The sequence below is a fragment of the Eublepharis macularius genome, chromosome 10 (genome assembly GCF_028583425.1).
Source record: "Eublepharis macularius isolate TG4126 chromosome 10, MPM_Emac_v1.0, whole genome shotgun sequence".
NCBI lineage: Eukaryota > Metazoa > Chordata > Lepidosauria > Squamata > Eublepharidae > Eublepharis > Eublepharis macularius.
Genome location: NC_072799.1, coordinates 51348584 through 51375886, shown reverse-complemented (window position 1 = coordinate 51375886; position 27303 = coordinate 51348584). Strand labels below are relative to the sequence as shown.

General features: G+C 42.9%; 1 protein-coding gene across 1 annotated transcript in view; it reads left to right on the top strand.

Moving 5' to 3' along the window:
• The first annotated feature begins 18565 nt into the window (after positions 1–18565).
• MGAT4D (MGAT4 family member D) overlaps positions 18566–27303 on the top strand; it is a 63377-nt gene continuing 54639 nt past the window's right edge. Inside the window, exon 1 of the mRNA XM_054990001.1 lies at positions 18566–19031. Coding sequence (XP_054845976.1) covers positions 18941–19031 — 91 coding nt within the window. The 5' untranslated portion in view covers positions 18566–18940. The remainder of the gene's footprint in view (positions 19032–27303) is intronic.

The following is a 27303-nucleotide window of genomic DNA, read 5'->3' as shown; positions in this document are numbered from 1 at the left end:
TCAGAGGGTATTTCTATCTGAGTAGTTTAAAACCATTTCCCATCACAACAGACCTGGGTCCTCCTTCAAGCCAAACCCCCTTTGAAACTGGGCTGCAATAAATCTTCAGAAGAGACAACCTGCTTAGTTTTGGCTTGAAAGGGAGTCTCAATCCACTACCTAATCACTCTCACAGTCTCACTCCTAGTTCTCTGGTGTCTGTGTAAAGCATACTTCAGCTTATACTGACACATAGACTTTTAATTCTTAGATAGAATTCTTTCTCAGGACAGTAATACTACTGTCTTCTCTCTTCACCCTAAAGGTGAACCTGTCTGACTCCAAATCCTGTCAGAAACAACTGACTGCCTTCAGACTGGTTCTAACGGACATAAACTCAGGAATGGAATAATTAAAAAAACACTCCTCAGTACTGGGTTGGTCATATAGTTTCAGCTGGTACTGACCAATCAGAGAAGGAGCAGCCTGTCACTCAAGCAGTCTCTCACTTATTTTCTAGGGAGAATGGAGATCTTAAATAATGCAGCATCCTAAGTGTTTCTGGTTATTCAATAGGGTTTACTCCCAGGAAATTATCCTAAAGATTGCAGCCTAAATCTTTCAATCCCATCCCAGTAGCTAACTGGCTTTCTCAGTTCCCCTGTAATTCAAATACTGGTCTAGAGTTTGCATTATACCTTGTGCATCATCTTACATTTTTCTCAGACATTGTTAATATATTTAATACTACTGCTTTCAGCCTTCAGCCAGGACTGTGCTTGTCACGTGGATCAAGAATGACATTTTGCCTTTGCTGGTGTTTCTTTTTTCCCCGTAAGATGACTCTGTTTCTGTTTTTTCTTCTTCCTAGCATGCAAATGTATTTTAACACCAGCAGCTATTCAAAAACCTGCACAGCAGCTCACACCAGTGCTGCAAGGCTAGGTCTTAAGGTCGTGGCCTGAAAAAAATCTGTTTTCCTCCCCTAATTATTATTTGAACATCTGGCCTATGAGTTCTGGTTACCTTGAAAACTTGTGTGAATTTTTGTGTCATTTTAGTTGTCCCTAATAAAAGTTATTACATGGATTTGTGCGGAGGGAATCTGGATTTTGCATGGGCCCATATGGTTGGTTACAACTTTTTTCTAGAATTTGCATGTCAGCAGTATTGCTGCAAGAGCAGCTGATCCACAATGAGCTAAATCTGTATGGCCAGTGTACATACTAAATATGTGATGAATAACATAATTAAATGTTTATAAAAAACAAACACTACAGCTAGCCACCTTGATATCTGGTTTGATTTTTAACCTGGTTACTTTAGGATCCAAACAATTTTTGAAAAAGGATCACGTTACTGAGGATGCAGGTTAGTATAACGGCATGTGTGTTATATGCTGAATTTAGACAGAGTCTAAACTTGTGATGGTGTTTTTCTCAGTTTCACTGACACACTCAAACTTTACCATGTTAAGGTGTGCATTTGTTTGGGGGGGGGAGCTTAATTAGGTAAGTACAAGATAAGTGTAAAGATTTGTTATGGGACAAGAGGTAAAGATGGAGTAAAATGTAATAGCAAAATGCACACAACCTTTTTCTGGAAGTTCCACTGGCATCAATGTAACATAATTCCATGTGCAAGTTCATTATTTGAAATTGATATCATCACTAATGCTACCAGGTCCAGGACCAATTCTGCCCTGGTATTTTCAGCACCAGACTGGTATTGACTGGGGTGTCTGCTTGTGCTAATGCTTTGAAATCTAGAACAGTATTAAGGCAATTGACTTTTCTTCTTGGCTTGTCTTTTGCTAACAGATTTGCTGATGCTGTATGTTCAGGAACTGCTAAATCAGCAGAACCAAACTGACATGATTTGCAAATGGAATGCAGAACCATGCAAAGAGGATATGAGAGGCTGACCCACACCAAGATGTAATGGGGAGAGGCAATGACAGAGTGTATGTATGGTTTAACCTTTCCTCTGCTTTGATATTTTGAAAGGGAAGTTCTGCTTTTCAGCATGTCCAGACATTTACTACAAATATAAAATGCAACATAATATCTCCCCAAAAAACTAGCACCAGTTTTTTGAAAAAGGCTGATAAAATCAGCATGTATAAAACAGTAAAGCAGAACAGCAAGTAAAACCAAGTTAACTATAAACGCAGCAAATAAAAATCCAACAGGGGTAAAGATTAATTAAAAGCAATTTGAAACCAAAAAGCCTTTGCCTGATATAAAAATGGCCTGAGAAGTTGCCAAGCCAATGGAGAGGGCCTGATAGCCAATAACTGAAAAGACTGTTCTTAGTGACCACTTTGCCTCTCTGCCTCCACAGATTAGGGGGACATGAAGAAGGATCTGTGAAGCTGCTATTTTCTTATAGGCTATATATATTTAGGGAAATGTTTATACATGGGACAAGATCTTATACTCTGGATCTGTGTAACCATCATTAACTCAGAATAGGAGGAGATACAAGAAGTAAGGGGAGGATGACCTATGAAAAAGAGTTTTGAGGAAGACATCAGTGAAAGTGTCAGTACAAGGGATAATGTGCAGTGAAGAAGATGGGGATTTTTCACTTAGGCACATTGGCAGCCATATATATATATATACTAGAAACAGAGCCCATTGTGCAAATAAATACAACGGGCTCTAGAAAGCTGGGGGGGTGGTTAGGAAGGGCTAGCAGGTGGGGTCAAGGGGGGTCTGGGGAGAGGTGAAAAGCAAGAGGGGTCTGGGGAGGGATGGCAGGTAGGGAGGCAATGGGGTTTGGGGAGGGCTGAGAGGCAGGAGGGATGCAGGGAGGAATGGCAGGTAGGGAGGCAAATGGGGGTTTGGGGAGGGTGGAGATGCAGGAGGGGTCTGGGGAGAGATGGCAGGTAGGGAGGCAAATGGGGGTTTGGGGCGGGATGGCAGGTAGGAAGGGCAAGGGGAGTTGGGGAGGGTGGAGAAGCAGGAGGGGTCTGGAGAGGGATGGCAGGTAGGGAGGCAGTGGGGGTTTGGGGAGGGTGGAAAGGCAGGAGGGGTGTGGGGAGGGATGGCAGGTAGGAAGGGCAAGGGGAGTTGGGGAGGGTGGAGAAGCAGGAGGGGTGTGGGGAGGGATGGCAGGTAGGAAGGGCAAGGGGGGATTGGGGAGGGTGGAGAAGCAGGAGGGGTCTGGGGAGGCCTGGAAGGCGGGGTGTGGAGCCAGTGAAGGAGGGCAGAGCGGGTTCGCTCTTCCCTCCGCATGCCCGGCTCCAGTGGGCCTCGCAGAGCTTATGCCCCATCGCCCTGTCCCTGCTAAGAGCGCCGCGGCGCAGTGCAGCTCCGAGGGGAATGGGCGTTTCACCCGCCCGGGCCCCGCCGAGAGCGCCGCGGCACGGCTCGGCAGCGCTCCGAGGCTGACGGGCGTTTTGCCTCCGCCCGGCCACCGGCGAGAGCGGCGCGGTGGGGCTCCGAGGGGGACGGGCGCTTCGCCTGTCCGGGCCCCACTGGGCGCGGCGTGGCTCGGCAGGGCTCCAAGGGCGATGGGCGTTTTGCCTGCCCAGGCCCCGCCGAGAGCGGCGCGGCTCAGTGGAGCTCCGAGGGGGACGGGCGCTTTGCCGGCGCCCGGGCTCCACCGGACCTTGAGCGCACCGCTCTTCCTGCGCCGCCCTCTTCTTCCAGCTGGGCTACCTAGCCCGCACCCTCCATCGGCAGCCTTCCCCGGCGCCCTTTTATGCTGGTGCGCCCCGCGCAGGCGCACCAGCATCAATGTAAGTCGTCGGATAGACGCTAAGGGAATTGTATAGTAGAATTCCTTCTGGGTAGCTAGGCGGTAAAATAAAGTTGGGTTGGAGCTTTTCCTCTTGTGGACTGGATTTCTATTCCTCTTATACCTTCTATTCAACCCTGAAATAAAAGGAGACTTTCTTCTACACAAAATCATCAGTGTTCATCAGGGGAAAAATAGCTTATTTCAAACTAGGTAAAATGTACAGACCAGTTCTAAAATACAGATATACAATTGATGTTGCTACTTGGTATCCTTTGTCTACTGTACAGAGGGGACAAATCCCTTGCCAAGTTGCAGAGTATATAGTGATTTCACTGTGTAATACCCCTACCAACTGGTCCCTAAAATCCACCTTTGTGCCAGAGTACTGGAAAGTGGCAAATATCACACCATTTTTTAAAAATGGGTCCGGGGGTGGGATCCAGGGAATTACAGGCCGGTTAGCCCAGGCAAATTAGTTATTAAAGATATTATTATTATTTAACACATCAAGCAACAAAGCCTGCTGGAGATCAGCTTCTACAGCAGGAAGTACCGCATCACCAACTTCTAGAATTGTGATCAGATTAAGTACAGACCAATCCTAAAATACAGATATACAATTGATGTTGCTGGGGATTAAAAATAAAACAGCCAGTATTGTAATGTCCTTGTACAAAGCTGTGCTGTACTCTGATTTGGAATACTGTGTGCAGTTCTGGTTTCCATATTTCACAAAGGTTATTGCTGAGCTGGATAAAGTACAGAAGAGTGTAACCAAGGTGATTAAAGGGTTGGAATCGTACAAGGAAAGGCTGAAGAGTCTGGGGCTTTTATGTTTATAAAAAAAATGGCTAATGGGGTGTGTGATTCAGGTTTATGCAGTTATGGATCAGGTGGGAAAAGTGGATAGAGGGAACTTCCCCCCACTGTCCTATAATACTGGAACCCCAAGGACACCCAATGAAGATGATGGGTGGTGAGTTCAGGAACACCAAAGGAATTACTTCTTTACTTAACAAATAATTAAATTGTGGGATATGCTGCCAATGAATGTAGTAATGGCCCCAAGCATAGACTGGCCTTGAAAGGGGGTTCAACAGATTCATGGAGGAGAGGTCTATCAGTTCATGATGACTAAAGGGAAGCTCCCTATGTAGGGCTGAATACCAGTGCTAAGAGGCTACATCGGGGGAGGGTATCAGCCTTTGTGCCCTGTTTCTCTGGCCCTTCAGGGCAACTGGTGATCACTGTGAAACAGAGTGCTTGACCGACTACTTGTTTTATCCAGCATGGCTCTTCTTATGTATCCGTCCATCACAATGTCTTGTGTTACTGCTCCTGTGAAAATAGTTTTAGGACTCTTGAAAGTTCATACCTAGTAGCACCTTAAAGAACAAATCTAGTTGTTCTTTAAGGTGCTACTGGACCTGGATTTTTCTCCTTTGAGTAGCACATAGGGAAACAACCAACTGGAATAGGCCAGTGCAGTCACTGCCCATATGCTCAGCACAATGAGGGAAGGAACATACCACCCTCCACTGGAAGAAGCACTGTGACCCTGAGGATACCTGAAACAAAGTTATGCCAAGGAACTCTGCAAATGTGGGTTCAAGTCCTTGGCTGTGACCAAATTCCCTTTGGAGAGCAGGCAGCAGCATATCACCTCCTTGTGGCCCAGCTGGGGGGTAAAGGCAGCAACAATATTCCTGTTTCCTCACAGCCCAGTACAGGACCCTAACTTAGGCACCCAAACTACTTCAACCAGCCCTGAGTGTTGGTCAGTAGCACAGACTGGAGTGAAATGTCATTGTGGTGCATGTGTCTGTCACTTATAGGCCTGGATGTTAAACTAGCCTGTAGCATTCTGTCAGCTCAGTACTGTAGTACCCCTAGATCTGCCAATTCCCCCCTCCCCTTTCAGTACTGTGTATATCTACTAATAGCAACTTGTTTGAGGCAAGGTTGTTGAGGCAGTGTATAGATAGACAGAGGGCAGGCAGGGAGAAGTCCTTGTTTAAGGCAGGACTCTTCCTCCTTTGCTTACCAGTGTGTGGGGGGCATTGTCCTTGCATCCCTAATGGGGTGAGTGGAATCTCCCCTTTGATCCTGTGGTAGGGCTCTTTTGAGCAAAACACTCTGAGATATATGCAACAACAGTTCATCCTCTCTTGGCTCCGTGCTCTCAGTGCCTCTTGTTGTACATAGTCCCCCTTTTGTGGGCTTCCCATCATCCTGTGTGTGTGTGTTCTAAGTGCAGATAACATGAGCCCAGACTGATGTAACTCTATGCCACAAACATTATCAGCTGAGCAATGGTTTCCTAGTTGGAATTTATGCAGTGTTTTGGAGGTTGTAAATAGGTACTTTGCAATTAACTACAAACTTAGTTGGCATCCTAAGCTGTACTTGTGTCTGGGGGCAAGGGAGACAGCTATGTGCCTTTATGGGATGGGTGTGACATATACCAGCTTTTTTGGTGGTCTTAACTTTGTGCCAGCACTGGGGAAATGCCCAGGGCTGGAGAGACTTAGGAAGCCAACTAAGCCCCACTCTGTCACGACACATTTCTCTCACCACCTAATTGTATACTAGCGCAGCATTTATACGTGCCTCAGAGTTATGTCAGCACAGGGCTTTAGGATTCTACCATTAGTTTTATGCAGGTATAATACCCACTTGTAACACCCATTAATGAGTGCCAGTCAATTGTTATATCCCATTTCTGGGAAGTCATTGTGTAAATGTTTGAATACATTTATATTTTGTTTTATAGATGTTAATTGCAGATGTGAATCTGAGTGAAACTGTTGCTGTAAATCTTTATAAGGTGGCATATACATAGTTTAAATATAATAGCAGGTGGGAACCGATAGAAAGGAATTAAACTTGCCTGGTCACATTTTTTTATCATTTGAAAGGGCACAGGAGAAACAAACTACTTCCGCTACTGCTTCCTTATAGAATAATCAGGCTAGCCTTTTATTTTCAGATATGTCAGCTTCAGCATTTTTCAACTGGCTATTTCTGGCCACTGATTTTTAAAGGCACGTAAGAACTTGGAAGAATTACATGTGATCCTATGCAAAATTAATCTAATTTAAACCCTCTGAAATCAATGGGTTTAGACTGAATAAGACTGCATTGTTAAATATCCTCTTACTTAATCCACACATCCATATTCAGATATCATCCCCACAACTGTTGGAGGAATATCTAGCTTGTTGTAGAAAATGCAGTTATAGCCATAGCTTCCTTGATTTTTATTTTAAAGTTTAGGAGTTTTGTTGCCTTAGTTTTTGTTTGCTTGCATTGTTTTCCAGTTTGTCAATCTCACTGTATTTTCTGCTTTACAAAAAATCGTTGTTGCTGATTGAATTGTTTTTGTCATATTTTGTAATCTTGGTGAGAAAGAAAGACTATAAAAATAAATAAATAATAAAGGTGCCACATAGGCTCTTTCTTTAAAAAAAAAATGTAGTATCAAAACTAAACTCAGATTTATCTGTCTCAGAACAACATCACATTATCTATGCAGGGGGAAAAAACTATTAACAGAGGGTAGTCTTGGCCTGGGAGGCTAGGTAGGGGTTCTTTCATTTTGACCCTCTGGTCTAATGTGCAGTTCTGTGCCTAAAGGCTCCTAAGCAGGATGTGGGTGTCAATGGCACTGCTGAGTACTAGCCCTCTGTGCACAGGCCCAGGGACATACCCTCCATATCTAGATCCAAATTATCATTACATTAACAGCTTCTACATTAACAGAAAAATAATAAGAGCCAATTGGAAAATTAGGTTAGTTTATAAATAATAATAACTGCACTTATATACCCCTCTTCTAGAGAGATCAGTGCTCCACTCAGAGCAGTGAACAAAGTGAGTGTTATTACACTAACTTGTTCACTGCTCTGGGTGAGGCACTAATCTGTCTAGAAGAGCGGTATGTAAGCACAGTTGTTTTTGTTGTTGTTATTATCCCAACAATTCACCTGGGGAGCTGGGGCTGAGAAGAGTGGCTTACCCAAGGCCATCTACTGAGCTCACGGCAGAACTGGGATTCAAACCAGCTGAGTGCTGATTCTCAGCCAACCACTTAACCACTATGCTACAGCAGCTCGCCTATTAACATAAAAATACTACTTAATTTTAACATTTCCCACCTTTCCCTATATTTTGTTAACTATTTAAAATGTATGTTTGACTGTTTATTCTATTTAAATGCCATTTAATGTGAGATCTTTGCTTTCTGTAAATTAGCTTTCATTTTGAAATATTGACATAGCACTATTTCATACAAGCAAACAAAAGGCACATACAAAGATACTTGTGCATTTGACACCTCACTTAACATACAGTTTTGATTTTTTCAAAAAGAAATAAAATCCATCCTATTGCCCATGATACAAAGAGCAATTTTTGCAAGAGCCAAGGATTCAGGCATCTTCAGAGTGTTTTTTGCCTTTGAATAGCAGGCCCCTTCACTGTATCACAGTGGTTTTGAAATGATTGTTAGTTTCACAAGCTTTTTTCATATGTACTGTAGGGTGGAGTAACCAGAAGAGCAGCCCATCCTAAAGCCAGGTTCAAATGGGCTTAGGATGGTGACTAAGCCCAACACCGTCATATTTTGGAAATGCACCTGCAGCAAGCCCCATGGACAGGGTGTTTAGCACAACACAGGATCACTGCCAAGGGGGAGAACAAATGTCACTGCACTTGTCTTTGATTGCTCTGCTCAGTACCCTTACATGTAATGTACATCAGGACAGACACCCCAAAGGGTGTACTGCACACGTCCCTGTTCTCTGAGGCCTCCCCTCTCTAGCTCTGCATGGTTGGTATTGACGGCATAGCTGCTGGGGGATGCCTGGTGCCTTACGCTATGGCTTGTTATTGTGCACCCGATAGAGTGAGTAGTCAGGGGAAAGGCTTCCCTTTTTTTTTTTTGCTGCTTCTGGACCAAAGATGAACTTACTGATGAGTCTTTGGTGAAGTACTTTGTCAAAAGCCTTTTTGGAAGTCCTGTATATGATATCTGTTTAATCAATGTTATCGATATGTTTGTTCACTTTTTCAAAGAACTCCAAAAGGCTGTTGAGACATGACTTCCATTTGTAGAAACTGTGCTGCTGCTTCTCCAGAAGGCTTTGTTCCATAATGTGTCTGTAATTCCATCTTTAATAACAATTCTGCTAATCTACCTGGGACAGATGTTAGGCTAACCGACCTGTAACTTCCTGAGTCCATTCTCGACCCCATTTTAAAGATCAGTGTAACATTTGCTACTTTCCAGTCTTCTGGTTCAAGGACTGATTTTAGTAAACAAAGTACATACATTGTATTGTCGAAGGCTTTCACGGCCGGAGAACGATGGTTGTTGGGGGTTTTCCGGGCTGTCTTGCCGTGGTCTTGGCATTGTAGTTCCTGACGTTTCGCCAGCAGCTGTGGCTGGCATCTTCAGAGGTGTAGCACCAAAAGACAGAGATCACTGAGAGATCTCTGTCTTTTGGTGCTACACCTCTGAAGATGCCAGCCACAGCTGCTGGCGAAACGTCAGGAACTACAATGCCAAGACCACGGCAAGACAGCCCGGAAAACCCCCAACAACCAAAGTACATACATTGATTAGTAGATCAACAGTTTCTTTGACTTCATTAAGAACCCTTGGATGTATGCTGATGGGACCCAAAAACTTACTGATATTTAACTGTAGAATTTCCTCAATAAGACTTCCTCAATAAGAATTTCCTCATCACCTCAATGTGTATAAGTTCAGACTGTCTTCCTGAAAATTGTGGCAGTAACTTTGTGACCAGCACTTTCCTCAATGAACACAGATAAAATGAAATAATTTAGCTTCTCTCCCATCTCCCTGTCTTCCGTAAGTAATTGTTTTATTCCTTTGTCATCCAATGGCCCAACAACCTCTCTGGCTGGTTTACTGTTCCTGAAATATTTTTTAAAATGCTTTTTGTTTGTCTTGATGTGTTTTAGCAATCCAGTCCTCAAATTCTCTTTTTGCTTGCCTACTAGTTAACTTACTGGTCTTTTGCCAGACTGTGTACTCTCTTCTGTTCATCTCGTTCAGGCAAACTTGAAAGACCACCTTCTTCTGTACTATCCAGCCTGCCAGTTAAGATCCTCCGCAAAAGCTTTGCTCTCTATGTCTCCATCTACAGAGGTGAGGCAGGTGGCAGCCAGAGATAAAGCTGTTTTTGGTGGTGGCTCGTTGTCTGTCAAATGTCCTTACCCTTGAGGCTTGTTCATTGCCTATTGTACTCTTTTAGGCCCCCAGCCAAAACATTCGTTTTTACCCTGGCTTTTAATTAGGTGTCAGTCTTTTAAATTAGTGTTGCTCAAACTAGTTTTATGAGACTCTTTAAATTATAGTTTATTATTTGTACTGTGTTGTAACTTAATTTCTGCACTAGGTAAACGGCTGGAAAAGTCTAACAAGCAGTTCGGCTTTTGGACTGTTTTTATTGGAATAAAGATACTCTTTAAGCTGTTACCTGTTTTATGCTATACTTATTCTCTAGCTATTTTTAAATGCTGTATTAGAAGTTCCATTTTTAACTATTTTTATCTACTTGGTGTTTTTTTATCATGTTTTACTTATAAGCTGCCTTCAGCAGGTTTCCTGGACAGGTGGCATAGAAATGTTCCAAACAAACAAACAAACAAACAAATAAACAAACAGACTTTTTAAAGGAAGCCTTTTTTGCTATGTTTGACTTTCCTAAATTAAATTGCTAACCACACAGACATCTTTTTAGACTTGGTACCTTTTCTAATCTGATATATGCATTCTATCTGGACCTCAAAGTGGTTTTAAATAGCTTCCAAGCATCCTGGAGCAAATTGACTCTCTTGATTTTCCCTTTTAGTTTCCTTCTGACTAGTCTCATCATTTTTGTAAAGGTTCCTCTATTCTACATACATAGACAGTTTTAAAAGGGAATTAGACAGATGCATGGAGAATAGATCTATCAGTAGCTAGTAGCTATGGTGACCAAAGAGAACCTCCAAATTCAGAGGCAGTAAATGTTTGAATATCAGTGCCAAGAAGCAATATTGGAATGGCTTAGCCTCTATGCCCTGTTGTTGACCCCCCCCCCCCCATCCAGAGTAACTGGATGGCCACTGTGAGATAGACAGGATGCTTGACTAAATGGATCGCTGGTCTGATTCAGAAGGGCTGTTCTTTGAATCAAATGCGATTGGTGTGGGCAACTTCCTTTGATATGATTTCTGAACTTGATAGTACTGTAGTCATTCCCTTTGGTGCAACAACATCTTGCAACAGGTCTTGAGCCCCACTGAGAACCAAGTCCAGGGACATTTCCCCTGTCGTCTGTGACCCCCAGTGTCTCCATTCCCCTTGCCTAGTAAAAGGCTTGTGTTTCCAAGCTCCATCCTACCTAACATCCAAGCCCTTATGCAGGAGCAGTATTGATTGTTCTATCTACGTAGATTGGCTGTGCTAGGTAAGCCACAGGAACAGTGAATGGTGTGGCTGGAATAACCATGTTTACTTTCATCTGTGTGTACCTGACTAAAGGGAAGTTAGCTGCAGTAAGGAACTTGGCCCACAACTTCAGAGCTTCCTTGGGGAATGGTAGCTTTTGGGCTCCTGCTGGACATACTGTGGAACTCCTTTCTGAGGAAGGTGCTCGCTTCCCTTTGTCAGCTGAGTGTAAACAGAGCAGAGAAGTTACGCTGTGCTGATTAAAGAGGCAAAAAATTTATTTGAGAAATACATACTTGAGAGTGAAGGAGAGAGATAGGGATAGAGTCCTTGCTATCTGACTACATCTTGTAGATAGAATGAATAAGTCAGGAGAGAGAACAGGACATTGCCCTGTTTAGCCCAATAGGAGACAAGACAAGGAAATGACCCCCAGGAAACAAGAGAGATGCTGCTCTCACTGTCCTAGCTAAGTGATCCTTGCTGCCCCCTGCATAGAAGGCTCTTCTTCCTTTCTTGCTGCTGCAGTACACCAGACATTGCAATTTCCAACACCCTTCAGCGTATTCTGTGTATGGGAAGTTTAATATTTCTGGGTCCACAGATAGATTGCCAGAATGAAAACTTGCTTAAAACAACTTTAACACAAACATCAAATGGAACCCTTTTCAGAGGTGATCTAAACCAATAGGTGTTAGAGGCAGCTGTCCTGGGCCCTATGCTTGGGGGGGGGCACCCATCTACAGCCCTGCCCTCCACTAGGGGAGAGGGGAGAAAAAAGTAAACTGCTACCACCACTACTTGCACTCACCTTGTCCGAGGCTTGGGCTGCTTGCTTGCAGCAACAGCTAAAAATGCTCGACCTTGTGAGCAGTCAGCCTGGCCTCCACCATTTTAATAGCAGTTTTCATATGACTGCTCATGATATTAAAATTATACAAGACTCTGGAGTTTAAAATGGCTGCAGCACTGCCAACCAGAGAGCCCCTGTCATTGCCATATCCTGCCCTGGAGAACCAGGCATGTACGGAATGCTGCATTGGAATGCAGAGGCATTGTGATGCAACTGGTCTTGCTGTCCACCCAAGCTCTGGAAGGTCCAGAGCAATAAAGGTCTCACTGAGTCACCCCCACTTAGCACATTCCTGTCCCTCTTCCCGTGATGAGAGTTCCTATCCGTGTTTGAGGAACTGATCAATTGGCATTCATAAGCATGTACAGTTGTTCCTGGCACATTGTATCCCCTCCCTAAAAACTTAACCTGGCTCCAGCACTTCATCAGGAAGACTGTCCCTTTTGTGCAGTGCTGGAACTAGTTTTGCATCTGCTTGCACACACCCTGACAGCCATCAGCCAAAGTACTCGAATCCTTTGTTACACCCAGGAACCGACCATTAGACTCTTTGTCCTAACTGCCAGGAGAACTCTCCTCTGCCTCAGGGCACATTTTACCTATAAAGGTAGGGTCCTGGCCCCATTCAAATCATGCAAGCTTCCTGGCTTCTCCCTTAGGGTCACCCCCCCCCCCCAAGTCTCTCTTCATTCACGCTTGCTCACTTTCCTGGATCCACAAGCGCTGTCCCACATCACTCTCTGGGCTGACGACGCTGGACGTTTGAGGCTTCTCTCTCGACCCCTCTCCAGGACGGGTAGATATAATTACTCCCTCTTGCTCTATTCCTACACTTCTAGCTATATTTCCTAGGACTCTGTGTGTGTGTGCGTGTGCATGATTATTTCCCCCAGTAATTGGTGTGTATGGCCTAAGGTTATGCTCTTTAATAAAAGTTATTGATTTGAAGCACCAGACTTGCTTGGCTTATTGGGATTGGAACCTGGTATACAAAGGTATACCAGTTACTGCCTCTCATATAGCCATCTTCCTTGCCAGCTAATTCCCCCCTATAAATCATATTTATGAAAGGAGACCATTTCAGGTAACAACCTGTCCAAGGCTTCTGATAAAGGCTCCTACCTAACTCACATGGAGCAAGGGCCACACTTTGAATGTGGCAGTGATTCTAGGGTCCTGTCCTGGACTATTGCCCAGAGCCCCAGTTTCACTAAAACCACCCAACCCTTTTAAAATAAAAACATTTGTACAGCAATCTATAAGCATTGTTCTAGAATTTACTATGGTCCTGTGATCTTAAGGCAAGTCCCCAAACTACCAGTTCCCTAACACTATTAGGGATCTTTCTAAATTTTGAATATCAGGATAGTATGGGTGCAGCAGGGTTCCTTGGCTGGCTGTCTGCCTGTCCAAGGCACATAACGTGTTGAGAAAATACAAGGAACCTTATGATAAACCTTGTATGTGTTGTGGCTCAGTTTTCAGTGGCCTTACTGATTGAATGCTAGGCAACGTTTGTGTTTAGATAAAAGATTACTGATCCAAGACAAATCCGAATGGTATTTGAGACTGCAGTAGCTTATTTGAAGATGAAGAAACTTCTACTGTGTATTTGTTACTAAGGATCACAAGAGGGCATGATGTAAAAAGGTGTCCTTATCCTTTCTTGTACAAAAGGTACTGTCAGAGGTCAGGCTGAAAAATTGATCTGTACAAATGGAGTTCTGTGAAACCACTACAACAGCATATATTGATTCCACTTGGACAATTAGTAGAGATAAGTAGTGTTTCTGTGTACTAGTTTTAATACTAAGAACAAAGCCACCAATCCATGCATTTAGTTTTTTTTTTTTTGAAAAATTTTTTTATTGGGTTAGACTCCATTATTTCCACATTTACATTCAATTTTTTCCCCAATTTTTCATCTCTAACCCCCTCCCTTTCCCCCCCCTTTTTGTTGACTTCCAACAGCTTTCCAACCCTTTGTCCCCTTTCCCTTACTTTTATTAGCTTCCTCTATCTAAAACAAATATATATTCTCCATTATTCTAAGCAGTACATCCTTAACTATTTTTAACATTATATGCCCAAACTGTAAGCCTTTGTTTCCATCTTAGATAAACAATTTATCCCAATTTTTCAATTTCAGGTATTTCTATATATCATAAACCATATAGATCATACATTCGTTTATATCAAACAATTTGACTTATTCTCTATATATATTACTCATTCTATCTTTTTATAATAGTTCTATATATCTCTCCTCACGTAGTCAATCAATTTGACCCATCTATATCTTCAGACATTCAGTTTGGTACAAAACTTGTCAGAAAAAAAAGAAAATATTGTTAGTTAATCGCTCCTTATATTTAGTCCTTATAATTAATTATTTTCTCTATGTTCTGTTTGTTAACCTATATATATCTGTATATATGTCAATCTATTAATCTGACTGCTTATTAATTCACATTTATCTCTTCTCCCCCCGGTAAAGTCTCCCCCCTCTACTTCAATACTTCAGTAGTTCTCAAACTGCCACAGTTTTCCTCCCACCTCCCATTTCTTCTCCAGGTATTGTTTCAGCTTCTCCCAGTCTGTGTTGAACTGCCCTGAGTCCAGATCTCTCAATTTTCTTGTCATCTTGTCCATTTCAGCCATATACAGCAATTTGTAAGTCCAATCTTCAATAGTTGGCACTTCTTGTACTTTCCATTTTTGCGCATACAAAAGTCTAGCTGCTGCTGTCATATAAAATATCAACGTCCTGTGTTGGGCTGGAATTCCCTCCATTCCCAAGTTCAGTAGCAGGAGTTCTGGGTTCTTATTAATTTGAAATTGTAAAATTTCACTCATTTCTCTTATTATTTCCCCCCAGTACTGCCTGGCTACCTCACACGACCACCACATATGATAGAGGGAGCCCTCATGCTTCTTACATTTCCAGCATTTATTAGAAGTATTCAAATTCCCTAGCGCAATCTTCTTTGGTGTCATGTACCAACGATAGATCATTTTATAAATGTTCTCTTTGATATTAATACATGTCGTTGTCTTCATTGTAGTTTTCCACAAGTATTCCCATGCCTCCATTGTTATTTCTTTATTAAAGTTTATAGCCCATTTCACCATTTGTGTTTTAACTATCTCATCCTCGGTATACCACTTCAACAGTACTTGGTATACCTTGGATATTCTTTTCTTATCTTCTTTAAGAAGGGTCTGCTCTAGTTCCGAATTCTCTATTCGTATACCTCCCTTTACAGAGTCCGAATTATATAAGTCTCTGATCTGTCTATACTGGAACCAATCGTAGTTAGGTGATAGTTCCTCTTGTGTCTTTATTCTAAGTTTGGATGCTTCAGTTTTAGTTATTTCTTTATACGTTAAACATTGTTGTTCATTATCAACAGCTCTCGGGTCTATCACCTCATATGGAACCACCCACAAAGGGGTTCCTTCTTGTAGATAAATTCTGTACTTCTTCCAGATTATGTATAGACTTCTCCGAACAAAGTGATGCAGGAACATCGAGTTGACCTTTACTTTGTCATGCCATAAATATGCGTGCCATCCAAATATTTTTTTATATCCCTCTAGGGCTAATAGTTTCTTGTTCTTTAATGTCATCCATTCTTTCAACCAAACTAGGCAGATTGCATCATGATAAAGTCTCAGATTGGGCAGTTGCATTCCGCCTCTTTCCTTTGCATCTTGTAAAACTTTCACTTTCACTCGAGGCTTCTTGCCTGCCCAAACAAAATCTGATATTTTCCTCTGCCATTTTTCAAATTGTTTGGAGTCTCTGATGATTGGTATTGTCTGTAGCAAAAACATTACTCTTGGTAACACATTCATCTTAACTGCTGCAATCCTGCCCAACCATGACAAATTCAATCTATTCCATTTAATCAAGTCTCTCTCTATCTGAGTCCATAGTTTTTCATAATTGTTTTTGAATAGATCTATGTTCTTTGCAGTTAATTCGACTCCCAAATATTTCACTTTACTTGTTACTTCACAATCCGTTGTTTCCATTAACAATTGTTGTTTCTGCTTAGTCATATTTTTGCATAATATCTTTGACTTCTTTTTGTTAATGAAGAAACCTGCCAAGTCTCCAAACTCCTTGATCTTATCTATCACTCTTGGCATGTTCTCCAATGGGTCCTCTACAATTAACATTATGTCATCCGCAAATGCTCTGACCTTGTATGAATAGTCCTTTATTTTTATTCCACGAATTTCATCATCTTGACGTATTTGTATCATCAGAATCTCCAATACTAAAATGAACAACAATGGAGATAACGGGCAACCTTGTCTTGTTCCTTTACTTATCGTCAATTTCTTGGTCAATTCATCATTCACCACAATTGCTGCAGTCTGGTCTCTATAAATTTCCTTAATTGCTCTGATGAATCTTTCTCCCAATTGTAGCTTTTCCATAGTGGCAAACATAAAGTCCCAGTTTAAATTGTCAAACGCTTTTTCAGCGTCAACAAAGAAGAAACCAACCTCTTTGTCACAACGCTTGTCATAATATTCAATAGCATTGATCACTGTCCTTAAGTTGTCTCTTATTTGTCTGTCTGGCAAAAAGCCTGCTTGTTCCTCCTCTATGACTTCCGAGAGCCACCCCTTCAATGTCTCCGCCAATATCTTCGCAAAAATTTTATAGTCATTGTTGAGTAGCGATATAGGTCTATAATTTTTCACATTAGTCAGGTCTTGGCCCTCTTTTGGGATCAATGATATATTCGCTTCACTCCAAGTTTCTGGAATCCTTTGATCCCTTAAAACCCCATTCATCACCTCTTTTAGGAATGGTGCCAGTTCATTAGCCATTGTCTTATAGAATTTAGCCGTAAGTCCATCTGGCCCTGGCGCCTTTCCTAGATTTGCAATCCATGCATTTAGTTGAGAGTAAGCCCTAATGTAAATGGGCAGAGAATCAGGCTGTACATGTATGTTTTTGTAATAGATACAAGGGGAACATGGCAAAGAAGTCAAATGGAATGTTTCACAATACAATAAAGACAAAGTAACAGCCTGATCCTATGAAGAATAAGGTTTAAGAGTGTCCAGCTGTGATAAAGACAGGTTCTAATAAGCTTGATGAGAGTGCAATACATTGGAAGAAATAAATTACAATTACATAGAGAAAATGCCTGTATTTGAAAAACAGTAACTAAAGTAGAACCAAAAAATTCAGTTTGGCAAGCATAGTGAAGCATTTTTCAAATATTCAGATATTATTTTACACCAAGAAGAATAATTTCAGGCAAGTTGTTACCAACTATTCTTGGCATGAGAATTTTCATAATAACGAAGTTATGGGCATCTAAATATATGAACTGTTGTATGAAACTGCCTCAAATTTGAAAAAAAAATCAGATGCTCATAAGAAAAGATGCATTAAATTGGCCCGCCCGTTATTGTCCTACAATGTAAAAACATGATTTAATGCTAAATTTATTACTATAATAATGTTTTAGTTACATATATGTATCATGATCCATGTTGTAGACAATATCAAATAATTAAGCAACAGAATTTCTTTTAGTGGATGATTCTCATTCTCTCTTTTACCCCCATATTCCTTATTCCAGAAATCACACTGCAAGCTCTATAGGAAAAGACTGTCTTTTTATGTTGCTGTAAGAGCACACTCATTACACACTCCAGTACACTCATGGGTACTATAAACAAATAATTATCATTTATCATTTATAACAACTATTAAGAGGGCAATAAACCTGTCCTTGTAAAATGCTAAAGGAAGGTCACACCAGTGGGAGTTAAAGAGCTTAATGTATAGTTTAAAATTGCTTCTGCTACAAAGTAATTTTTATAGATGTGTGGGCTCAAGTCCAGCATATTCAGTAGACAACTTCCTTCTCTACTTCCTGTTAGTTTGTGACATCTATCCAGAATAATCTTTTGATCATAACATTTATGCCAATGGGCAGGAAAGACACATATGCATTCTTGGAAATGGCTACTGAACTTTGAAAATCCCCTCGAAGATCTGCCAGGGCCTGAGAATAAAGACATATCAAAGAATTCAGAACAGTTTAATCATTAATATTTATTTCTTTAGGATGGAGATGAAATGGATATAAAAACGAATTAGTAATCACAAGAGGGTTTTTTTGAAAATTAAAAATAATACTGAATCTAATACCTTAGTATTCATGTTTCACCAGTACAGTGGTTGTTCATCTGCACAAACAAAGTTATTTGGTTTTTAACTAAGGAAACCAGACTTTCAAAATACCACAGCCAACGTTTTGTTCATGTGAACCAAAACTTGAAATATAGGCTTTTAAAAATCTATAGTGGAAGTTGAATAAAGACTTTTATAAAGTGGTAGACAAGAAACTACCCAAGTTCACTTCTCCTGTGGAGCTGCCCACTAGGATTAGTACTGAAACGCTCCTCCCCCAGGAGGAGCGGGAGAACCCGTCGACACGAGGGGGGCTCCTCCCAGCTCGATCCCTTCGTCGCAACACAAAAGTCTCCGATGGTGCTCGCTGAGGGGGACGCCGCAGAAGCGCTTTGTCGGTGTCTGCTCGGTCGCTGCTGCCCTGGGTTCAAGGGGGCGCGACACCTGCTCAGGAGTCCAAAGGTTGATTTCCACGCCTGCAAGTCCCAGGAGAGCGGCTGGCCGGCAGCCTAGCTCCTGCTGATAAGCCTTCCCTCGGGGAGCCGCAGGGCGTAAGGAAAAGCCCAGCCCGGCCGGTGCGCCGAAGAGGCTCCGTTGGCGAGGGGCGGCGGTTTTCTCTCCTCCCGACACGACGCCGAGAGGAGCGACCCGCAAGGACGCCGGTGACGCGCCTCTGCGGTTGGTGGAGCACCTGAGGCGCTCGGCTGCCTCGCCGCCTGGCCAGGAGATGAGGCTCCGGCTCGGCAGCGCGCTGTCGTTGGTGTGCCTGAGCGCGGTCTTCTCCTTCACCTGGTATGCAGCCCGGAGCGGGAACGAAGGTGAGAAGCGAACTGGGGTGGGTGGCAAGGAGCCTGGCCACGCGCCGCGAAAAGGCTCGCGCGCGCCCTGGAGGGTCCGCCAGGTGGGCAGAAGGAGAGCCGAGCGCAAACTTCTCCGCGCGCAGGCGAGGGGGAGCGGGAGGGCTCTGCAGCGCCAACTTCGCCCGCTTTGGCGAGCCTTCCTCGGCGGGCGCCCCTCCGGCTTCTCCAGAGCAGCCGGGCTCCCCACCAACGGCCACCTGCACAGGCAGCGTCTGTGAGGTCACAAGCGAGAGCTGCTTCATTCGGCGTGAACGCCTCGCGGATTAAGGAGGCAAGCCGAGTCCCCCCTTCGCGGGGCTGCGGTTGGTTGCTGTCTGGCCTCTTGTCTTTCTTCTTGACAAAGCGGCCGACACTTCTGGGCCATGCTCACAGGCTGACGAAGGAAATGTTGCTGAGTGGGAAGCGAGGCTTCTCGGGAGACCCGCAGGTGGACGGCACCGGCTTTGTCTCCCCTCGCAAAGACCTCGTGCTCTTTCAAGGAAGGAAGTTGCTCTGTGATAGTCATTCAACTGTCGTTGGCGTCCCACGCCTGATTTATAAAGATATTTCCTTGAAACTGGCCTATGCAACTTCCGTCTAAGGGCATGTCTTTACAGGAGCTTCTGGTGCTGTTGCAGCGATTTTAAGTATAAATGGGGAAAGTGATACCCAGAAGTCAGGTTCCCATTCCTTCCGCAGATTGTGCCATCTGCACTGATTGTCTCTATCTTCCACCTGGACTAGCCACTGGATCAGCCTTAACTGCTGTATGGTTTGCCATACAGCAAACCATACGCACTTCCACAGGTGTGCAAATTACGGCCTCATTTGTTTCAAAGTAAATGTGCCTACTACAACTAATGTCCAAAAGGTGGTTTTTTGTATATTGCAGTAGTGGCTAGGAGGATGAGAAATATTACATAGCATCAAAGTAGTTCAGTTTGAGGAGTAAAAATGTATCCAAGTCCTCAATTATTTTGCAGAATCTTGGTACATATATTTCAGTACTGCTGTTTATTGCTGTAGGGACTGTCTGATAAATATTTTAGCAGGACCAGCAGTATACAAAGCCCAATACTGGTGCTATGAATCAAAGGGGGTTTCATAGCCCTTCCACATTTTCCACATCCTCCAAGCATTGTTACCTGTAGCTTCAAAGTACTTCAGCATAAAATTGATCCTAAGAAATGGACACAATCTAGCCAAAGTCTCACTTTTAAATTCCATTGAACTAAATGGAAGCATATGCTAGCCTAAGTTTAATTAGATCGTCCTGTCTACCCTCAGATTTTTATCATATTACAACAGAATTCTTATTTTTGTACATTTTATCCAATTATTCATTGTTGTGTCAATTTTTAAAGACTTATCAGTAAGAACTCTAATCTCTGTCCATACTGTCGGAAATTGAAAATTACTCTGGAATCAACATGACAGAGGGTATACGTAGTAGTGTTAGTAATGGCTGGTGGTTCTACATAGTCAGCATCAGCTTTGCCAACAATGTAACAGTCCTAACAGATTCAGCCAAGGAACCAGCTTCTCCTGAAATAAGGAAAGCATGACTATTTAGATGCGAGTCCAAATACCTTACATTCCTATTTTATTTGCACTTTTTTCTAATCTCTTCAATTTAGAAGTAAATCTCCTAAACATACTTATTTTGTTATTTAGATAATTTATGTTTAAATTTTCAATGGACAATCTAAAAGTGATGTCTAAAGAAATATTTTAGGATTGATATGTTGGGGGGGCAGTCCTAAATACACGGGCAGCACAATCCTGAGGGCCACAAAATGGCTGCTGTAGGAGGCAGAACATGCATGTGTACACAGGAAGCCCAAGTACATGGCACAAGAGGAATAGTTTTTTAATAATATGCTTGGGAAGGGGAGTGAGAGAGACAGTGAAACCAACACTGTCATGGAACCTCGCCACTGAAACAACATTATTTTAATCTGCACAGTGAATCATATCTCCAATGGCCAATCAGAAACCCTGCTGGACAGGAGTTGTACTTGGCCCCACCCACTTTCTAAAAACACGAGGTGCCAGGAAAGATGCCAGTAGGTGCCATGGCACCCCCAGGCACCACACTGGAGATCTGGGTAGCTGTTGGGCTTACCTAGAGATCCATTGGTTTGGCCAGGACACTGCTTCGCACCTCACACCCCTGCTGCACCCATGGCTGCAGCAGCTCCCTTGCATCTGCCATGGGTCTTCCACCCCAGCACTGACAAGCTGCATGGTTTATCAGATGACAGCAATGCTGTGGGAGAGTATGAGACCCAGAGACCTCCCCCTTCCCAAAACAGCCACACAGACCTCTGGACTACCCCATGAGCCCATTCCCCATGCATACTGCACACAGCAACCAGCAGTGTGTGTAGGAGAACCTAAGTGTGGAGTCAGCCGCCAAGGTGCCACTGGATTCCTGCTGTGTTTTTCAGCTGAACAAAACAGAAGGCCAGTGGCACCTGAAAGACCAACCACAGCCATCCCAGCATGGACATCCCTGAGTCAGAACCCACCTCTCAGACATGTAAAGTCAGAGATGGGAGGGAGGTGGGACAGGGAGGGGCATAGAGAGAGTCTCTTCCAGTCACAAAAAAGCCAAAAGAACCAGAGAATACCTCAGAATTTATTAAACTGCAAATCATGATAGGGTCCAATGATTTGGGTTGCTATTTTTTTCTATCCAGTGTAACACCTGTTCCCTGCAATTGGGAGCTGCTCCCAGTGGAATTGTGAGGAAGGGTGAGCCATCATTAGCACAGCATGTGTCTGACTGAGGCAGACTCCCAGGTCAAAAAGCAGCCCATGGCAGGATGCTCCAGGAGGTGGGCTAGAACCAGTAAATGGGCAGAGCAGCAAAAATAGTAGTAGTCATGCTCCTTGTTGATTCACCACCTGCACAGAAGCGAAAGAGAGACATGTGCAGCAATGGCAAACAGCACGGACACTGTGTTGGCCACAGCCATGCCTGTGGTGCCCTGGCAGGGTCTTTAGTACTACCCACTGGGATGTTTGCCAGGAGACACCACCCCCAAGGCACATGCTGTTGCTATCCTACTGACATTTATCAAACCCATGAGGATTGATCTAGTGCTGCTGCACAAGGCTCGGATCCTGCGAGGCAATGCGTTCAAGGAATGCTTGGCCAGCTGACCAAAGAGCAGTGGGCCTACTGCCAGGCAACTCATACCTAGGTAATGCCCTGTCCCGCACCTGATGGAGGTGCTTTTTGGCAAGAGAGTGTGCTAACAGTTCAGTGTGGGCTGCAAGCATCCATGCTCCACCCCCATCATAGGCAGCTCTCCCAAGAGTATGCCCCATTAAATGATATGGGGGCATACTGCTCAGTGGGCTTGGCTTGCATCACTCCCATACTCTCACAGCACTGACCTCACTTGTGGGAGTCAGCATTGTTGAGGTGGCACCCAGCTTCATGTGAAGTAAATGGGGGAGGTGTGCGCAAACTTTCAAACCAGGGCAGCTGGATTCCCATCCCTACTTACCTATCAGTGCATGGTTGCCCCTTTGCCTCAACATTCCAGAGATGGGGTACCTGTTAGGCTTCGGAAATGAGACATATCAGCCACACAGTATGGATTTTGCTGTCCCCATTGGGTGTTTGTGCTAAGTGCTCCCCCAGTAGGGCTCAGTGCCACGTCTCTCCTGCCACCAAAGTGGAACGCTGTGTGCTTTAAGTATGCATGGCAGAGACCTGTGCTGCATGCCCTACATAATGATTTGTAGGGCAACCTGGCTAGTATTTGTACAGTGTTTTTTTTAAATTGTGATTTTATTGAATATATTATGTTTTGTATTGGTTTTTAACTGATATAATGATGTGAACTGTTTTGAGCTTTTAATTAAATAGAAGCAGTATAAAAATCAAATAAATAAATAAAATTTATGTAGTGGGGGCAGTGATTGGATGCAACTGTAATTGGCATCCCATGCTCAGCTGGGGCTATTGGGCAGGACTGTGCCTTGTGGGGGACATTACTTAGCCTTTCCCAGTGCCTGGGTACATCTTTGCTACACTGTGCTTTTTGCTGGTGTAATTTTCCACTGATGTTGTGGGTAATCCCGCTGACTAACTCCTGGTATGCCCCCCTAGCCTGCCCATTTCCATCCGGATGAAAGAATTTATGCTGGTGCATGGTGGGGCAGTTCCTGTGGTTGGGACCAGTGTGGTAGCACCTGGGCACTGCACCAGTGCAACTCCTGCTTACACCAGCATCTCTCAGAGAGAACTCCAGCTGGTCAGGTCCCTAAGCACTTCCACCATCTCCAGATTGCACTTTTAATTAGAAGGTCATTCCACTGAAGTTTTGCTGGAATAAATGGGAAAATTCATGCATTTATATAACCGTGGTCTCTGCATTTCCATACAGTGTCAGTCATGTCTGTTCTGTAACGTTTAAGGGGGAGCTATATATATGCGCATATCTGGGAGCCTCAGCCAATCACAGCTTTGAGGCACATATTTCTCATGTGTTTATATACATATACTTCTCCAAATAAAACATAAAAGATGTGGTGGAAATGGTATGAAAATAGATGCCTCCATCTTTTCTGTAAAATATGAAGTAACCCTAAGGGTGAATTTTCATTATCCTTCTGAACGTGATTGGCTGTTCTCCACCGTCTCCATGAACATGGCAAATATGTTGCCTGAGGAGTATTTCTTATCATGCTTTTTACATTCAGTTGCAGATACTTGGATTAAATACTCTTTCCATCAGTTGTGAATTGGGCATATATATTTAAGTCACCCATTTTTCTCAGCAAAATTCATGAGCCTGGGAGCCTGATCCTTTTCTTCCGGGAATTTCTGTATAGATCAGCAAGGAAACACCAAATCAATTGTGTAACACCATTCACACTGATGCAAAAGTGTGTATATTTTCTACTTCGTTGCTGAATACCAAAAAGTGTCCTGGCCCCAAATCACAAACTTGATTGGCATGGCATGGCATCCTCTCTAATGTGAGCTGTGGAGTGATGTGCCAAATTGCTACTTTTGTGCATTACAAATGATTCAGACAAGCACATTGGTCACATGTAGTGACGGATGATGCACAGAGTGGTATCTTGAATTGCTTCTCACTTCCATATAAATGTGTTTAAATTAAAATTAGAGTGCTTGTGGGAATTGAGGGTATTTGTTTCTTTTGTCTATGCTACTAGATGGCAAACCATTGTAAATGATTCCTCTGTTGCCATTAATTTAGCACAATGTAACTCTGTGAACATCAGTGGAACACTGCCTGATTACCACCAGTCATTCAGAAAAGGCATTCACCCCTTTTTATGAAAAGCACTTTGCACAAAACTGGCACACACATGTGTGTTTTGCTATATTATGCTATTATGCATATTATATTTATGTATCTGGCCACACTTCTAGACATGACTTTTAAAATAATTATTTGTTTCCACTTAATGTAAATTAGAAATAAAAGTTTTCCTCTTATTTTAATAATCTTGGGCTAATAGAAGTTAACGCACTATCTAGATTTATACTAAAGAATACTAAAGATTTATACTAAAGAACTGTGGTTCTAGGACTTTTTAAAAATTGGCCTAAATTCCTGTAATTTTTTTAAAAAGAGAAAAGTTGTTCCCACAGAGAATAAAGAAATATGATCATATAAGATCTGCTGTGGAGTAAGCATTTAAGAATATCAATATTTTTTTCAGGTTCAGACTTCCTGTTAGAGCCTTACCAAGATTTAGATATTAAACATCTATTTCCTGCTTGTGTTCTTTTTTAAACACCCTAACTTTATATTTTGGTGGTGTCTGCATGCCTTATTCTGTTTCATTTGTGCACATTGTTACTTCCTTTCCACTAGCCCAGTAACCATATTTTTCACTTTCTGAATAATTATTAGAACTTGTATTATTTTGCATCTTGCTTGTGTGACTCACGCTAGACTAACTACTGGCTGGGTTTATTTCTGTGAGTTTACTACACAGTATGACTTGTTCACTTAATTATATTAAGAGCATCAGGGCCAAATGAAACGTGACGGCATCCTTGAGGCTACCACAAGGATGCTTCCCCCATTTTAAAGTCAATTAAAAATGCCATGAGGCGCAATGCTCCTTGGACCTGCAGGATAGTGCTCTTGTTGCCCCCTTCACCTTATCCAAACAGCCAAAACAGCTGCAGGGTGTATGAGCGGCCATTTCAGCAACTGGTAAAGCATACAGATGGGGGAGCACCCCAGCCCACTGCAGTCTTCTTAATCCAGCCCACATACCATTTTTAAATGACTTTAAAGTGGCAGTGGCATCACCATGGTGGCCATGAGGATGCCATCGCACCTAGTTTGGCCCTCAGTTTGCTTAAAACTAGGACTGCAGTACTAGGAAAAGTTACTTGGGAGTAAATTGAGTCAAGGAAGCATGTATGGGATCTAAATGTAAAATAATCACTTTGATGTTTGGTTTGTCACTATATATGATGCTAACATGTCACAGACACTGAGGCACAGCTAGAGTCATAGATGATACAGGCCTATATCCAATGCCTTTACAACTCCCTTGTCAGGTTCCTGCAAATGTAACTTTAAGGACTTTGTTCTTCAGGATCATGGTGCCTGTAGAAATGTAACACCTGTAATTGGTGGCAATTGCCAAGATAGTTAACACTTCTTGTGAGGTAAAAATCCCAAGCCCTAGTTCAGCCCAATGGGCAGAGGAGGGCATATGAAATAGGTACAGTTTGAAGATGCCTCCGTCTCAGAAGCAGTTTGCCATTAGGTGTGGAGATGGCTGTTTGGAAATCATGGTGTTGACCTGTTCTTTGGATGCTGTGACCAGTCTTGCTGGTTTTGCTTTCTTCTCAGCTGTCCATCTGGACCTGACCTTGTTTTGCCTGCCTTTTCCCCTTACTACTGCACAGTTCTCTGGATAAAGAGTCTGCTTCAGTCTTGTGGCACCTAAAAGACTGAATGATTTTTATTTCAGCATAAAGCTTTCAGACCTTATTTCATCAGGTGGTGGTGATGGAGAGTGCCCTCAAGTCATAACTGACTTATGGTAACCCCTGGTGGAGTTTTCCTGGCAAGAGACTAACAGAGGTGATTTGCCAATGCCTGGTCTTCGTTGGAGGCCTCCCATCCAGTTACTAACCAAGGCCCACCCTGCTTAGCTTTTGAGATCTAATGAGATCAGTCTCACCTGGGCTATCCAGGTCAGAGCATTTCATCAGATGCATGGTATGTATTTCAGTTTATGCTGAAATAGCATCTAGGTAGTCATTAAAGTACCACAAGACTCCTGTTGTATTTTTAGTGCAACAGACACTGCTGTCCCTCTAGAACTAGAGCCCTTCTAAGGCTCCCTGACACTTTGAGAGCAATCCTATGAAGGTCTACTCAGAATCCTACTCAGGTCTGTTCAATGGACCTTACTCCCAGGAAAGTGTTCTTGGGATTGCACTGTTATTTCCTTAAACTAAGACCAAGTGATGGCAGAATGAAATGACATAACAAGATGTGATCTAACGCAGAGCCTGACCATCATTCTGCAAGAGTATATCATTGCCTCGTGCCCATGCGTCTAATGTGTTTTTTTAAAATAAGAAGCACAGCAAAATGCTTTCTATTCTTGCAAAGACTTCTGTAAAAGATTTTATCTCTGAGGGATAGTAGTTTACCTAAGTCACCATGGTGAAGACATGACCAGTCCTGAGGGAGTACCATCTCAAAGCTGCAACAAAAGAGGGGGGGAGGCAGACTAGTAGGTACAAATGGATTAAATCAAGCCAAAATCAAGTTCCAGGATGTTTGAAACTTACTAGATATAATATAAAACCAGAGTATATATATGATTCAAATATAATTCAAACAAATTGTCAACTAAAATCAACTGAACATGTAGTCTTGTCTACATTTTAAGCATGATTATATTAGAACTATATATGGAAGCTTGTTGGGTGACCTTGAGCCAGCCACTCTGTCTCAGCCTAACTTACCTCACAGGATTGTTGTGAGGATAAAATGGAGAAGGAGAGAGCATTATAGCCCCTGGGATCCCTGTTAGGGAAAAAATGGGGGTGTAAATGAAGTAAATAAAAATAAAATTCACAGTTGTTCTGGGATCTTATTTGGGTTGGAACTATAGTGTGTGTGGAGAGGGGACCCACCACCTCACCATTTCCCCAACCTGATGTGGCCTTGGGGCCTATTTGCCCTGTTGGAGAAACTGACACCTAATAAATCTGTTAGTA